General features: G+C 44.7%; 1 protein-coding gene across 1 annotated transcript; it reads right to left on the reverse strand.

Moving 5' to 3' along the window:
* Positions 1-3,112: 3,112 nt before the first annotated feature.
* NSDHL (NAD(P) dependent 3-beta-hydroxysteroid dehydrogenase NSDHL) lies at positions 3,113-17,866 on the reverse strand. The gene is made up of 8 exons (XM_083159558.1): positions 17,693-17,866; positions 15,344-15,383; positions 14,269-14,430; positions 11,813-11,959; positions 6,749-6,877; positions 5,016-5,158; positions 3,977-4,079; positions 3,113-3,803 (listed from the first exon to the last, which is right to left on the reverse strand). Exons 2-8 carry the CDS (start codon positions 15,362-15,364, stop codon positions 3,471-3,473), a joined length of 1,038 nt encoding a protein of 345 aa, XP_083015684.1. The 5' UTR covers positions 15,365-15,383; positions 17,693-17,866; the 3' UTR covers positions 3,113-3,470.
* Positions 17,867-17,948: the final 82 nt, after the last annotated feature.

Here is a 17,948-nt window from a genome sequence, read left to right on the forward strand (position 1 = left end):
TACGGTACTCTTTACTTAGAAGGGCGCCCACGATTTTGATCGTGGGCATCGTTAGTAAAAAATCTCGGGCATTGAATGCACTAAAAAATCGGGTGCGATCAACCGACGAGATGCCCGAGATTTCCCATAGGGAACAATGTTAAATGTCTCAATTGACCCAATTTTCCTGTTCAATGCCTCAATTGACCCGATTTTTCCATAGGAAACAATGTTAAATGGGCCACAGAGGCCAAATAGGCACCCTGAAGTGTATAATGGCCACCCGTATTGTTAACGCCACCCCACGATCAACGTCAACCCGATGCGTGGCGAGCGGCGGCGGTACGCGTCCTACGACCTTTTCATACCCCCACTATCCACGTCGGCGTGGAGTTGAGAATAGAAAGTGTGGCGAGCGCAGCGAGCCACCGAGCCCGAAGCGTGGCGAGCGCACGTGGACAGCTGTGAAGCCCGCGAGGGGACGCGGATACCTGTGAAGGTATCCGCGTCCCCTCGCGGGGCTCGCCACGCTTCGGGCTCGGTGGCTCGCTGCGCTCGCCACACTTTCTATTCTCAACTCCACGCCGACGTGGATAGTGGGGGTATGAAAAGGTCGTAGGACGCGTACCGCCGCCCCTCGCGGGCTCGCTGCGCTCGCCACGCATCGGGTTGACGTTGATCGTGGGGTGGCGTTAACAATTCGGGTGGCCATTATACACTTCAGGGTGCCTATTTGGCCTCTGTGGCCCATTTAACATTGTTTCCTATGGAAAAATTGAGACATTTAACATTGTTCCCTATGGGAAATCTCGGGCATCTCGTCTGTCGCATCGCACCTGATTTTTTAGTGCATTCAATGCCCGAGATGGCCGAGATGGGCGCCCTTCTAAGTAAAGAGTACCCTAAGTACATACATTCCACAAATACATTGCGGCTAAACCCCGAACACAGGTGTATTCATGGAAATAGCCGCAAATATTGTAAGGTAAATGTGTGATTTAATTATAGTATATATAATAATAAATATTTGTTAATATTAAAGTATTTGTAAATATGCTTTATATAAATAAATAATATATTGATAAATAATTTCATACCTTTGAATATGACAATATAATACAAAAGTTGAATTACCAAAATAAAATTGCAATTTTTCTAGGCGAACCAACAATCGGCGTGATTTTTCTGGCAGTGGAAATATTTTTAAAGTTGCCGATTTTCTTCCACACCGTACTGAGGGGGTTATTCCAACCTGATCGCTGTTGTGCGAATTCGCAAGACGATCAATTATAGAATGACTACACATGTATCTGGATCGCAGCGCGCATGCGTGACGCTAAACAGCGGCAAAAAAAGAGCGGTTTAATCTATTTGCAATCACCCCATAGTTTGATTGACAAGAAGTTACGCAATTTCTAAACCATCGGAAAGTTTTTGCCATCTGTAAAATTGGGATTAACGCTAGGGCTTCCCTTAAGATGAAGCGGAGACTGGGTAGAAGTGGTCATCACTGAAGTCACAGACCCTCCTCAAAAACGCCTAGGCATGTCTGCGTTTTTTTCCTGACGCTCCCAGAAAACCGCTGGTTACCACCCCCAAACGCCAGCTGCCTGTCAATCAACCTCCATCTGCTTTTTGTTTACAATCCATACTCCTTTTCTATTGCTATTCACCGTTGCACATGCGCAATGCATAAAGAACGCAAGTGCATTCATTTTATAATTGCTCCATTTGCGAATTTGCTGGTCAACTCTTAATAGCCCCACAATGTGGTATGTGCTGCAAGGACATGTATCTTTTATGCAAGCTACAGCAGAGCAGACAAGCTGAAGATACCAAAAGGTGAATCAAATAAAAGATTGGGCTGAGGCAGGGTTGGAAGTTAGATTTAGTCAAAAGAGCAATGTTGATTTACGTTAGAGGGTCTCATGTTGGCCATACACTAGTGCAATTTGACCACTTTTCACCCGATTTTGATGTATCGAGCTCAGAAAACTGGATGAAAAGTGAGCAAATCGCATGTGTTTGATATTAAATCTGATCCGCTGCGTAGTCCCATGCATAATGGATTGGAGTAGGACCTGCTTGCATGTCTGTCCTCTGACTCGGACAGCCTCCCGGCAGCAGGGAGTGGGATCGCATGCAATATATCGCATGCAAAGAACCGCATGAGATAAATCGCATGCAATCCTGCCGATTGGGACCCTCAAGGGGGATCGTCAGCGACTTCTCTCCTTGGAGAAGTCGCAATAATGTATGGGGCCTTTAGGCCTGTGTTGGTTACTATAGCAACATGCTTAGTATCAGTCACAGTAGTGCTCTGTGGTAGTGTGCAGAAAATATAAAACCTTTAACCAAAAGCTGACAAATTATTTGACAATACATCTAAATTTATTAGTATTAGTTATCCTTTACAATGTTTAGGTATATTACATTCAATATGAACGTTTACAGCTTAGAAAGTAGATACAGAATTGAGGTGGATACCAACAATAGGTTGATGACATAAAAAATTACAGCGGAAATAGAATACCTCAATTGTTGTTGTGAATTACAAATCTTCATACATAAGGGGACATTTAGGAAAATCATTTGGTACTTGTGTACTTTCACGGCTCCCACGATGTGCATCGTACAGGGAAAAATCGCATCGCATGCGATCTGATGCGATGCAATGTCGTTTTTCACAGAAATTATGGACATGAGTTAACATCATGTAAAATGTACCCCAAATGTCATTTTTCACACTGTACCACCCCCACTATCAACGCCAACCCGAAGCGTGGCGAGCGCAGCGAGCCCGCGAGGGGCGGCGGTACGCCTCCTACGACCTTTTCATACCCCCACTATCCACGTCGGCGTGGAGTTGAGAATAGAAAGTGTGGCGAGCGGACACGGATACCTGTGAAGCCCGCGAGGGGACACGGATACCTGTGAAGGTATCCGCGTGCGCTCGCCACGCTTCGGGCTCGGTGGCTCGCGGCGCTTGCCACACTTTCTATTCTCAACTCCACGCCGACGTGGATAGTGGGGGTATGAAAAGGTCGTAGGACGCATACCGCCGCTGCTCGCCACGCTTCGGGTTGGCGTTGATAGTGGGGGTGGTACAGTGTGAAAAATGACATTTGGGGTACATTTTACATGATGTCAACTCATGTCCATAATTTCTGTGAAAAATGACATCGCATCAGATCGCATGCGATTTTATCAAAAATGCACAAAAACACGGGAAAATCGCATCGCATCGCATGCCACTACATATGACATGCGATGGGAGCCGTGAAAGTACACAAGTACCACTCATTTATTAATATAAAAGGTGACTGTCTCCATAGCAACCAACCAGATTCCGTCACTTTTCTAGCACACTTTAGAAAATCATACTGAACGGTCTGCTATGGTCATCATCACATTTTCTGCAGTTGCCTATAGAGCGGTTTCCATAAATGTGCCACATAGTGGTGGTGGTCAGGTGGTGGAATCATTGATATCTAACTAGCTTTCTTCAGATGTGAGTAACTCTGAACGGTCTTCTCCACAGCTTTGTCCAGGCTCACCACAGGTTTGTAGCCCATGTCCTTCTTGGCCCGCTCACAGCTGTAATAGTGATAAGTCCCAGCTAGTGCAACTCTCATTGGTGTAAATGTGGACTTGATTTTGACAACAGGACTCAGAATTAAGACCAGAATAGACAAGAAAAGAGCAAGGTAGTAAGCCAACAAGAAGGGAATCTTGTACTTTGGGGCTTCATAATTCAGGCCAATCAGAACACGGGAAAGGAATGTCCAGAATGGGATAGGCTCATCATTCGTTATGTGGTATGCCTAAAAAAAGAACAAAACAAAAAAAGGTATAACTTATATTAGGAAAATAAACTTATTAGAAAATTAACATATCAGAAAAAAGATAAGCAAGTGCTATTTTATTTATAATTAACGGTAATCAAAAACAATTTTTTAAAATTTATTTTTGTAAACCAAAAACACAAATCCTGCACCTTTCCACACAGGGGAGAGTCCTTCTGTAGATACTCCGCGGCTAGTATATGACCATGTACCACATTTTCCACATATGTGAAATCCACCAAATTTTTCCCATTTCTGGAGATAAAAAGGTAATAAATCAACATCACAAACAATTTTGCTAGCAGTATAGTATTATCAGCAAGCATTCTGTGTTATGAGTGAGTGCAACGTGTGTATTTAAATGAACTTTTTATGCTATTGCCACCTGCATTTCAGCGAGCAAGGCACCCGGCTGCTAGTTCTTATCTTAGTTTAAATCAGTAGCTCAAAATGGAGACATGGCATGTCACACGGTGTAGGATTTATAGTGATGGACAATGTAAAAGGCTCTGTGACTGGGTGTCCTGTAGGTGAGGGGATCAGAGTCTAACTGCATTGCACAACTGGGGCATTGTATTACCTCTTACTCCCATTATGTCACACAGTAACATTCATTTGTAGTGTTGCACCATGCAGTAGTACCACTTACATTATACCACAAAGTAGTTGTGCCCCTTATATACATAAATCCACCCAATAGGAGTGCCACCTATATACACATAAGACCACACAATAGTAGTGCCATCTTTGCATATTATGCCACACAGCAATGCCTCTTACTACATTTTAGTATTGCCTTTTATTCCTAGCTGTTCCAACACCGAAGGACCTTGCAAAGCAGAATACAGGGGGCTAATATTGGGGCGTGGTCTGGACAAGGGAGGAATGTCCGGATCGTTTGGAGGGGGAGAGCTGCAACTGGATGATGTCACAAGCAGCCTCTGACGCAAAACATGGTGGCTGTGTGACTGGCTTTGCAGCTGGGCTTACAGTAATGTACAAGCGTTTCACTGTACAGTGAAGCACTTGCATAGTAGTGATGCAATCACGGGGAGGAACCCGGCTTACAGGGCGGCCTTACCCTATGCTGAGCACCCCCCAACATGCTACCATTGTAGGTTGTAGTTTAGCGATTATTCGCAACACTACAATCCGTACTGAATTAGGCCCTAAGTATGCAGCAACACTTACCCAATTATAAATTTCATTTTGCCACTTTTTGCTGTCTCCACCAGTATAGGAACAAGCTGGGGGTCTCGTGGGCCAAATATGCCGTGAGGTCTAATAGCCACAGTCACAAAGTTGTTTGTTGGGTCATTTGCTCCCAAAACCTCCTGCAATAGAGTTATTTGTTCAGTAAACAATGGTTGTCAATAATAAACTGCAAAGTGGTTATAATTAATGGACAAGAGGATTTCTTAATGATCTCTTAGTTTTATTTATATCTTACAGATGACAGAATCAGAATCCTCAGGGCCTGAGGAAGCTGAACTGCGAAGCGCGTGCCGGCTAGCGGTGCACAGGCAGTTCTGTTGCTGTTTTGTTATTTTTCTTATATTGCATTTGGATTTATGTATCCGCAGTGTGGAGATGGAATAGCCCTTATAAGGGCTTGAATCCGCTCATGTGCTCGCAGTAAGGATACCCTACATAGGGTCTCTCCTTTTTCTGCATAGTGGAGTTTGCTCTGGAGGTCCTGGTGCCCCTGTCACACATGCAGGGGAGCACTATACCCCAGAGGCACCACTAAAATAACCTTGCTCATTTAATACCTGTTACTGGCTATCCGGGGTTGAGGTCTCTCTGATATTTGTACAGAGAAGACACCACGAGATCTCCAGGCCTCATATCCTGAATTTGGTGACCGTGATTAGCATAAACACGGCATCCCATATTTAAGCAAGGAATAATCTTTGAGCACATCTTTGACACCTTGCACTAGACTGTTGATTATTAATCCAGTCCATTTGGACACACAGTCTGTCAGTAGAGAGATCTGCTTATATTTATATTGCGATCCACTGCACAGAACTGGTTAGTCCGACACACTGTGCAATCATCACACACTCAATTACTATAAATCCTTCAGCAACACCTGCCTGCCACCTCATTTTAATGTGTGTCAACCCACCCCTGTATGTCGTATGGTTTTAATATTTTCGCAGCCTTTTAGGTGATAACAATAAAGGTTAAATTTTATTAGATTTGTTTATTTCTCAAGGTGCACCCACCCAAAAGGACATTCTTCTCTTTTTTCTTTATAAGCAGTAAAAATAATAATTTTATTTACATAGCACTTTTCTTCCATAGCTGGCACACCCTGCCAGCTTGTTGCTGGCAGGGTGTGCAGCCAGTGATGGTACAGCATACAGGTTTTGCATACAGTGGAGGTGGAAGTACATGGTACAAATCATGATAAAGAAACAGTAAACAAAATAAGTAATACAAAGCTTTCATCAGCTTAGAGGAGTGGTAGCCAACCCTAGCCCTCGAGAGCTACCAACAGTTCACATTTTCCAGATAACCTAGCTGCTGCACAGCCGCACTCATTAATCACTGACACATTTTAAAAGATACACAGATGGAGCTAATTAGCTCACTTGTGATTCTGTGAGGAGACCTGCAAAACATGCACTGTTGGTAGCTTTCGAGGACAAGGGTTGGCTACCCCAGGCTTAGAGGCTGGGAGAGATGGGAATTGGTGAAAAATAAAAACATGATGCAATGTATGGGTGTAAGTCCAAATCCAGTCATTGTGCCTTTTGATAAATAAGCATCAAAACAACATACTAAAGGGGTTAGGCCCTAGAAAAAAGCCAATAGTCACAGTTCTTTATAGTATTATAGTAAAATAGCGCCAACAGTTAAATTATATTACATTGATCACAGTTCCCTTTAAATACATAAAAAATAACCAGTCTTACCTTCTCTTGAAGAATCTTAGTTTCTGTATAATAATCAATGGGTTTCTTAGCATAAGGAAGGTCCTCGGATCCATTCTGAATATCTTTGCCTTCAAAGATAACACTTGCACTGCTGGTCAGAACTAGTTTCTATGAACAAATGAAACCAGGTGTGACTACAACAACATAATTGCTCCTTTATAGGAAAATCGGTACTTGTGTATTTTGGCGGCGCCCCCGATGTCCGTCGTACGACGAACAGATCGCATCGCATGCCATGCACCCGATGGCATGCGATGCGACGCGATTTTGACCCCCTATACGACCAAATATCGTATAAGCACCCTAAAGGGTGCTTTTGAGCACCCAAATGGGTGCTTACAATGTTAAATGCACCCCCACGCCACCCCCCACTATAAACGTGAACCCGAAGCGTGGCGAGCGCAGCGAGCCCGCGAGGGGCGGCGGTACGCGTCCTACGACCTTTTCATACCCCCACTATCCACGTCGGCGTGGAATTGAGAATAGAATAGTGTGGCGAGCGCATCGAGCCACCGAGCCCGAAGCGTGGCGAGCGCAGCGAGCCCCGCGAGGGGACGCGGATACCTTCACAGTTATACGCGTCCCCTCGCGGGCTTCACAGGTGTACGTGGCGACGCGGACACCTGTGAAGCCCGCGAGGGGATGCGTTTACCTGTGAAGGTATCCGCGTCCCCTCGCCACGCTTCGGGCTCGGTGGCTCGCTTCGCTCGCCACACTATTCTATTCTCAACTCCACGCCGACGTGGATAGTGGGGGTATGAAAAGGTCGTAGGACGCGTACCGCCGCCGCTCGCCACGCTTCGGGTTCACGTTTATAGTGGGGGGTGGCGTGGGGTGCATTTAACATTGTAAGCACCCATTTGGGTGCTTAACATTGTATAAGCACCCATTAGGGTGCTTATACAATGTTTAATCGCATCGCATCGTATGGCATCGTATGCCATGTACAATGGCATACAATTTCAAAATTGTATGCCATCGTGCACTATCGTACGATATCGCGTCGCATCGCATACCATCGTATGTGTTATGGTATGCGATGCGATGGGCGCCGCCAAAATACACAAGTACCGGAAAATCATGAACAAAAGTCCAGATTGTATGAGGACATAACTGTAGTGAGAACGGAACATTTAATGCTATTAAGACCGAATGAATGTTGCGCCTCTCTAACCAGATACCATTATAACTACAGTATCTACCACCCCAACTGGGATTTTCATGCTAACGTCAGATAAATCTTGACAGATCTTAATAGATGTGCCCTGGAATAGATATAGAATAGATATTCCAGGGCTAAAACACACATTTTCTTATATTTAAAAATGTATGCAAAGGCTCAAATACATAATGTGTGCTTTAGTTCTGGAAGCCCAAAATAGATCAAGATCAAAAGAATCAAATCGGACATTGATCTTTACTAAATTTAACCTTAATGCGAGCATGCTACTTTTTTAGCAAATAAAATGAACTATACTGTGGACTGAGAAGTAATTGATAATCTAATGACTGCTATATAACATAGGGCCTTATTCTAGCTCACTCTTAGAGGCAAATTCCTTCTCAGATGGACAAAACCATGTGCACCGCAGGGGACAGATGTAACAGGTGCACCCTGCCCGGATTGCATATTTTGATATAAAGCAAAGTATCGCTCATTCATAGTAAAGGCCCAGCAAGCACTGATTTCTGCAAGATCACCTATAGTATTTCAAGTGAGCGTAATCATTGGATTCCAAATCTGATAACTCATACAGCACTTATTACACTATTATGTGTGTTGCTTCTTTTCTTTTTTGGTACTTGTTTCCTAGCACGGCCACAACGATCATAATCGCGGTCATCGGGGGTAAAATCGGGGCCATCGCATGCGCAAAAAAATCGGGTGCGATGGGCCAGACGCGATGCCCGCGATTTCCCCATAGAGAACAATGTTAAATGCCTCAATTTACCCGCGATGACCACGATTTCCCATAGGAAACAATGTGAAATGGCTCAATTTACCCAAATTATCATAGGAACAATGGTAAATGGGCCAAAAACACCCCTGAACATTGAAATGTCCCCCCAAAAGTAGTTTACGTCACCACGTGATCAACGTGAACCCGAAGCGTGGCGAGCGCAGCGAGCCCGCGAGGGGCGGCGGTACGCGTCCTCCGACCTTTTCATACCCCTACTATCCACTAGGGCGTGGAGTTGAGAATAGAATAGTGTGGCGAGCGGAGCGAGCCACCGAGCCCGAAGTGTGGCGAGCCCCGCGAGGGGACGCGGATACCTGTGAAGCCCGCGAAGGGACGCGTTTACCTGTGAAGGTATCCGCGTCCGCTCGCCACGCTTCGGGCTCGGTGGCTCGCTGCGCTCGCCACACTATTCTATTCTCACTCCACGAACTAGTGGATAGTGGGGGTATGAAAAGGTCGGAGGACGCGTACCGCCGCCCCTCGCGGACTCGCTGCGCTCGCCACGCTTCGGGTTCACGTTCATCGCGGGGTGGCGTGAACTACTTTTGGGGGGACATTTCACTGGTCAGGGGGATTTTTTGGGCTTTCTGGCCCATTTACCATTCTTCCCTATGATGATTTGGGTAAATTGACCCATTTAACATTGTTTCCTATGGGAAATCGGGGTCATCGCGGGTAAATTGAGAGAATTTAACATTGTTCCCTATGGGGAAATCGCGGCCATCGCGGGTGGACCATTTAAGCATTTTTAGGCGCACACGACGCGACCGACCCGATTTTTCACTGTTTTCAATGGAAAAATCGGGGGCATCGTGTCGGTCGCGTCGCAGGCCACTAAAATTACCCCCGATGGCCAAGATTTGTGGCCGTGCTAGGAAACAAGTACCTCTTTTTTCTTTTAATTTTGGAATATGCGCCGAGGGAGGATTACGATCAGTTATCTATACCAGAAACCTATACCTTCGCCCCACCTGGCTGCACTCAAGTTAGAAGCAATGAAGACTTCTCCAAAATAAATATTATTCACACTTGCTCTGGGGCCAATCCCACTACATACATTAGCCAGGATACTCATGACAATCCTAATCTAAAGACAATTATGGTGAGCACTCGGTCATTTTGACCACACTGATCTGTCAATTTTGAGCCTGGGCTTAAATAGATCAGCAATTTCCAGCAAAAACAGATCACCATCAAGCAAGTGATGATCTGGTATACAGGAAAATCCTTCAGAAAGGAGGAACTGAGCAGCGCTGTATCTAACGATGTAAAAAATGCTGTAAATAGAATCTAAATGCATTATTTAAAAAAATAAAAATAAAAAAAGGATTATTTAATTGTATTTATTCAAGAAAAATGTATGCAACAAGGAGTTTAAAATTCCAGATGGGCAATTACCATCCGCAAAGGGTGTGGCACTACATATCTCCCCCATTTCATGCTGTTTTACCTGCCCTGGGAGGAGCCAGATAAGGGTACGGAGGATTGACGCATTATATTAAACCACAATACAGACATATTTATATCTGCACTATGAAAAGGGTTTTCTTTATGTTTTGCGGTATCCAAGACCACAGTGACATCTAGTGGGAGAAGTCACTTTTGAACTAGTTGATTGAAGGAGGATGTAGTTGTGTATCTGTTCATTCTCCCCTTCTTTTTATTTCTTTCAGGTTTTTTTTGAATCCATGTGTTTTTCTTCATTACTACTTATGCACCCTACTCCTAGTCTTACATTTCAGTGATTACAGCAATGAACCTGTTACCTAAAGCTGGGTATACACTAACAGATATATCTGTAGATCAAATCGATCTGCAGATACATCTACAGACAGATCGGGTAGTGTGTTCTCCATACATGCTGCCTGATCCCTCGGGACTGACATCACAAATGGGTGAGAGCATGCCCACTGAGCGGTCAATCACTGGCGGCTCCTGGCACGGCTGTATTAGCGGTCGGCAGGTTATCTGTATACACAGCACGATGTGCCGATATATCGGGCATCTGCTGTATTGCACAGCCATCGCAATATATATCTGTGAATGCCGCTGTTCACATATATGTGGCTCGTACATACTGGCCGATGCTGCACCGATATATCGGCTGTTTAATCGAACAGCCAATATATGAGCCAGTGTGTAACAACCTATAGGAAAAGAAGCTTTGTATTCCCAGTAGCCTGAGAAGTACAAGAACACCCCAATGTTCCCCAGCTTCTCCATTGTGCCGCTGTTCACATATATGTGGCTTGTACATCCTGGCCGATGCTGCACTGATATATTGGCTGTTTAATCGAACAGCCAATATATGAGCCAGTGTGTAACAACCTATAGGAAAAGAAGCTGTGTATTCCCAGTAGCCTGAGAAGTACAAGAACACCCCAAAGTTCCCCAGCCTCTCCATTGGATGGTAAACTCTCTGATGCAGGACCTTCTCCTGCTGTCTTGTCTGGTTCCACGTCGTACATTAGTACATACTTATTTACTAAGCTTTATCGATAGATCATTTTAATTCTAGCGCTAGCATATTCTGTTGCAATGTACAATCCAGAGGACAGTAACTAAACAAGACAGTATTGACAGTCACATGGGGAGGAGGGCCCTGCTCACAGGCATTACATGTGCAAAGTCATTGGTCTATTATGGGTCACATTTTGTTTTTCATTTATAGATATTATTGCACTTATGCATCCTGAATGTTCTGCACCTGCTTGCAGGGCCTCTGTTTCATTAGCTAAGCTGTCTCTCTCCATTGTACATCACTGCTATTTTGGTAATGTCATACAAATGCTATGAATAATCATCAAATGGAGTTTGGATTATTATCAGGGGTATTTTTGGGACATATGCTTGAACATTGGGCCAAATACCGCTGAATATAGCCCACTGTATCTGACATGTTTGCAGTGTTATATTGTAAGCTATAGTAACCAGACCTACTCATGGTGTTTGTTTTTTATAATGCATCCTACAGATGTAATCATGGTATTTACAGTCAAGTATAAAACAATAAAAGTACTAGACATTGAGCTTGGGAAGTGTGCAATGCTGCAGAGTAAAGTGCATTTGATCCTCCAATCACCTGAACACCAGCTTCCTTGCAGGCTTCAAGTACGGTCTTTGTTCCAGTATAGTTTACCCTGTAGAAAAGCTCCTTGTTGTCACTGGAAGGGGCTGGCGATGCACAGTGAAAGACGACATTCACACCCTGTAGGGCTGGCAATAAATCCTGGAATTTATGATAAAATATAAAAAATCTCACATTAATAATCTATGTATGAGACTAGGTTTTTTTATTTATTTAAAACAAATATAGTAACGTTAAGTCAAATGGATTTCTCTCCTTGTGCACCTGAATATATCCAATGTAGTAAACTGGAGGGACTTAAGCATCATACACACTGGGTGTTTTGCCCAGGTTGTAGGAGCAATGATGTGAAAATAGCTGGGTGGAAAATTCGCTGAATGAATACACACACTGAGCAATTTTCACCCGTCCCAGTGATTTCCACAGGGGGTGAACCACTTTCCATAGTACAAGACGATGGAAAGTAATTCACTTGGCTGATAAAACAGCCTGGCGGATGGCGAGCAACCAAACAGATTCTATCTATGATCTACTAGGACAGGCCTTTGGTCCTCCAGCTGTCATTGAACTACACATCCCAGCATAACCTGTAACAGTTTTAGTATGGCCAAAAAGCAAAACTGTGGCAGGGCATGCTGGGATACATAAAAAAGAAGTAGAATCTGATTGTTTGCTAGGGGCAACATCCTATCTCCAATATAACTCCCATCTTAATAAATGTACCTCACTGTGGCCCTTATTCTGATTGATGCGGACTTTACCGCGTTCTTACGGATAGCGTCTTTACGGCGTCTGCGCATGCGTGGAGAACGCTACGCGCATGTGCCACGCCTTGACTCGGTACCAGTTCGGACAAAGCCCGTCCAAAACTGGTCCCCGCAATCAGTCGGGAAATAGGGGCGTATTATGGGCGTCATGCGGAATGACACATGGGCGTAGTTTCAAAGTGGGCAAAACGGGGCGGAAACATGGGCGGACACGGGGGAGTACACTTATGTTGGGGGGCGTACATTCGGAAACCACTCCGAATGCACGCGAGCAAAAAGGGCTGAAATGTGCGGTGTCCACAAGTGTACTATTGCTTTGCGGACACCACTCGTTCATGCGGTAGGCGAACGTACGCCTAATGACTACAACCATTAACACCTGAACCCAATACAATCTACTCCTTTACTCATTACTCACTAATAGGACGCTTGTCAGTGCTTTAATTGAAACCATTGCTGCTTCAAGGAAACCTTAGTAATCCCCCACATATGCTGTACTTGTCCCACACTTAAAAACTGCTAACAATTGACATGACAGAATATTAATCTTTTACACAGGGTGTAATACAAAGCATTGCACTTACATTGCTGTAAGGGTTAATGTGTGCAATGCATGTGTTAGGCATGCTTGTAAGGATATATTGGAATCTAATTGATTCCATTTCCAAATAAGCAGTTTTTTATGAGGATAGGTAATTGAATAAGTGGGTCATGTGATGTCTTGCAGAAGATACTTCATAGTGGGTTGTTTGGCGTAAATACTCCGCTTACGTGCGGTAGCACCGCTTGGCTCCCGGTCGGATGCGGTATTCCCGAGCATACTCTGTAATACTCTGTAATACCGTGCCGAATCGGAGTGTTTCTCCCGCACACGCATGGTTTGTATGTCGTCCGTAAACACGCCCTGTTCTTAAAGAGTGAGTCCGTCCGAATGCGGAGGACACGTGGGCGTTTCTACGGACGATGGCCGCACGCGGCAAAACACCGTGGCGTGCGGACCGCTCCGTAAGAATGCGGGAATTTCCGCACAGATCAGAATAAGGCCCTGTGTGCCTACACTGCCAGCTTTGTTAAGTATGAGGAACTACATTTTTAAAATGTCAGAAAGGAAACAAAAAATAATTGTCCTGGGGCATGGTTAAGGAATGGCTACCACATTGCAGACCTAGGGCCATATGTACAAGCTTTAAAAAGGGATACCATAGAAAGTGATAAACAGCCAATCAGCTCCTACCTGACATTTTTTTAAACCTAGCATGTAACATGACAGGTAGGAGCTGATTGGCTGGTTGTTTAAACAGACAGTGTTTATGGCATAATAGTCCTATGGGCCAAATTATAGACCTGGTTTTATTACAAGCGTTTACTTACACTGATTTTTAATAAATAAACTCTTATTGACATTTGTGGAATATGAATGTATTTGTTACCAGCCCAATTGTAGTGTGGGAAGACGAAGTAAAAACAGATAATAGACTGATCAAAGGCAGTTGAAAATTAAACAAAGGTAAACTATAATTAAGGGTCCTGTAGTAGTATGAGTGGAGAACGACCATAAAGTAGTAACATGGAGCACAGCATTTTTTGTTAGATTCATTGAGGAAGTAACCCAAACATGTGGTTATCAGAGCTGCAGCACAGAAACACAACTATTTAACTGATGAGAATGTTACGTCTTTTTACCTTTTTGCTACATAGATCACCAATGAAAAACTGCACCCGCTCGTTCTCAAAACCCTGCCGGATATCAAACACATTAACGGAGTATCCTTTATTGAGCAGGCGCTCCACCATGTGCTGCCCCAGAAATCCGGAACCCCCGATCACTGTGCATTTCTTGCTGGCCTGGGATATAGAAGATGGATAAAATGAATATGTAACATTAGAGTCCTCAGATACAGTATAGCTTTATTTAGCATCAGTAGATTTGTCCATACAGCACCAAATGTTTTACCACAGGTACAACACCGATATTCCAGCACTGTGCCATATCATTCATTTTTCCGGACTATTAATGGACAATGAAAGCGCATAGCGGCTAAACCTGCCCAAACTAATGGGCGCAAAGCAAAAATTTCCTTTTGAGCAATCAAATGGGTGACTTTTTTGCACATTTCATCTCACCACCCCCTGGGGGTAACAAGCTGGATTGATTTTAACGCTCCTGTCAGCAGATACAATTGCATATTGGCCATCGGGGAGGGAACAAATGAATACCACCTAGGGATGGCCATCGACCATCGATGATTAGAAATCATCGATGGTGTATGGCCGATGCCGAAAAGTTATGCCATCGATGGGGGAGAACCAGATGGTTTCCCACCATCGATGTCAAGCTTAAACGAATAGTTTCATTTTTGCTTTTTCACCAAGGTGTTGGGACACGAGCATAGCCCCGCCCCCAGCACCCATGAAGCCCCGCCCCTGCATTTTGATTGGCTTACAGGCCAATCAATCAAAGAAAATGGATGACCATCGATATATAAAAACATCAATGGTCGTCCATTGAATATTTATACATTATCGATGGTCAGTTGCACTTTTGCCATCGATGGCAAAGGCAACGATGGCCATCCCTAATACCACCCATAGACAATATTTTTCTATATCTAAAATGTTGTCCTCCAAAATGCAAATAGGCCTTCCTCATTGAGCACCCTGTACCTAGAGTGACACTACTACACATTCCCACACAGTATAAGAAGGTATAAATTATTAGGCAACATATACAATACATATATACATATACAATACTTACAGGACGTATTCGTGTAGCCATTATTATTACTTCCCTTTGGCTGAAAAAAAAAGATAAGATATTAGAATAATATCGATGTATTACTAAAGAATTACTGTATTTATGTGGACGATAAATGTTATCGCTAGACTTCAGTGATCACTTTCTGCAGAACAGGCCAAATGATACAAGGCAAATGACACAGAACCACATACACAATTCAATAGGGTATAAGGTACATGCATTGTCATCTATAGGAAGCATTCTAACAGTAGGAATTAAAACTACATCTTTCATAGAATTTTTGAACATTTATTATGTTACTAGTAAATTGGACCCAGCACCTGCTTGGTCACCTCAGCACATTATCGCCAGACACGGGGGACCATGTGACAGGCACTGCCGGCGTTATGTGACTGAGCACCTGGCTGCAGGAGCGCTGACCACAGCCATGCTGCAACACCAGCATTGACCCCCTCCCTCCTTCCTTCTCCGACAATGATGATGATGGCAGTGACATTTTTACTGTTCGCACTGGGGCCTAAAAAGTCTAGAAATGGCCCTACTTGCTACTCGCAAGCCAATCAGAGCTTGTGGCCCAGGAGCCAATCAGGAGCCGCTGCTGCCTGATTGACTGCATGAGTGCTGAACTGACTGGCTCATGAGTCGCGTGCCTGTGTGTCATTTGAAATACCTACGCCGCGCATGGACCTGCTTTAAGACAGCCAGGTTTCCCACCGCTCTGCCAGCTGTTTCCTTTACCACACAGTGCAGTGCATACAGTAACTTCCTACTGGCACTGTGCATGTAACCCATGGCACTAAGCAAGAAAATCCTAGTAATGAGCATGTAGGTAAGAGGCACTTATGTGGCATAATGTAATGAGCATTACCATGTGTGGCATTTTTTGTGATGGGCATTATGGAGTGTGGCATAATGTGTAATAGGCATTAGTGTGTGCATAATCCCCTGTCCCTCAAGCCATGCCCTATGGTGCGCACTGTTCCTTTTTTTTTTTTTTAGGTGTTGGGTTGTTTTGAACTGTGGTGCATACATTGAATTAGGGGTGGTATTATGCAGCCTGCTTTATTCTTTTCATGGGTGTGTGGGATAGGCCAAATATGTAGAGCTTAAGGGGTGGGGACACACTAGCACCCACCCTAGCTGTGACATACGGGGCCTTATTCTGGTTTACTCTCATAGGCAAATTTCTTCTCAAATGGACAAAACCATGTGCACTGCAGGTGGGGCAGATATAACTTGTGTAGAGAGAATTCGATTTGGGTGGGGGTTTTCTTCAAAGGGAGATCTATATTGTAGTGTAGAAATAAAGCAGACAGTATTTACCCTGCACAGAAACAAAATAACACCCACATCTAATTCTCTCTGCACTTGTTACATCTGCCCCCCCCCCCCCCCCCCCTGCAGTAACCATGGTTTTGTCCATTTGAAAAGGAATTTGCCTCTGAGAGAGAACCAGAATAAAGCCCATGGTTGGGGTGGGGGTGAGGTTCCACCACCTCACCAGGACCACTTTAAGCACTGACAACCAGTAACAGCGGGTAAGGGTGAAAACCGGACCAGGACAAAACCGCCGTACCGGACATCAAACTCTGCATTTTGGAGCTTGTAGCCTCCGGTCCGGGGGGTGTACTGCCTGGGGGTGTCCTGTCACACCTGTCATCAGGTAGTGGAGGAGGGGGGGAATAAAGCCTCCCTGTATGGTCCGGGCATGTAGCAAAAGCCGGACGGTCCGGACCACACGGGGAGGCTGTAATTTCCCCTTCCCCATGTCCCTGGTGATAGCTATCACAGGGACCCCCCGACAAGACACCCCCCGGACCAGACACTACAAGCTCCGGACTGCAGATTTTGATGTCCTGTCCGGCGGTCCGGAGTTTAGTCCGGTCCGGTTTTTACATAGTCCCAGTAACAGCGGCATGTACACTGTGCTAATACTATTAGGGGAACTATCACTGACGCCAGTGCTGAAGCAGCTGTAGCACCTCTGCCGGCTGTGTCAGCACTGACCCCGTCCTTGACAGCTGACTGTGCCTGTTTTTCTGCTTTTTAAGGCAGTCTATTGTGTTTGCATGTCACCCTTGAGGAAAACCAGCAGTGGCTGGTTGAAACGGCTGTGGGGTCTGCTGGTAACATTTATTTTAAATTATATTTAAATATGTATATATTGTAACATGTTACTCTTGTAATACAACTACATTCTTCATTCTTCATTCAAACACACACACACACCAATCACCAGTGTTACCACTCAGCCACTGACAGGTGAGTGAAAGGAATTGCCTGTGTGGGAGCTATGTTGCGTGGTAGTGGGTATAGCGTAGTGACAGAAGGGCGTGTGGCTCTTACCCGTCCTCTCCCCGGTGATGTGCAGCCTCTGTGTCCCAAGCAGTCACCAGCAGCGTTTCCCAGATAACATTCCAGCGATGGCCTGAGAATCAGCAGAGAACAGGCGCCTTCGTTTGGTTGGTGAAGCCCACAGAGCAGCGACCAATAGGAAAACGAATAAGCATTTCACCTAGTAACCTGCACAACGTCACCGGCTCTAAACCAGTAGAAACGGCTGCGTGTCAAGCCTCCTTCTGGTCTATGACTCACCTTTTGT

The sequence above is a fragment of the Crinia signifera genome, chromosome 9, assembly GCF_055691185.1.
Source record: "Crinia signifera chromosome 9, ASM5569118v1, whole genome shotgun sequence".
Taxonomy (NCBI): domain Eukaryota; kingdom Metazoa; phylum Chordata; class Amphibia; order Anura; family Myobatrachidae; genus Crinia; species Crinia signifera.

Excerpts from the sequence above, each read along its gene's own strand:
- NSDHL (XM_083159558.1), bottom strand. The coding sequence starts at position 15,364 with ATGGCTACACGAATACGTCCT. Across the intron at positions 14,431-15,343 it reads TGGCTACACGAATACGTCCT|GCCAGCAAGAAATGCACAGT; the intron begins GTAAGTATTGTA and ends TCTATATCCCAG. Across the intron at positions 11,960-14,268 it reads GTGATCTATGTAGCAAAAAG|GATTTATTGCCAGCCCTACA; the intron begins GTAAAAAGACGT and ends CATAAATTCCAG.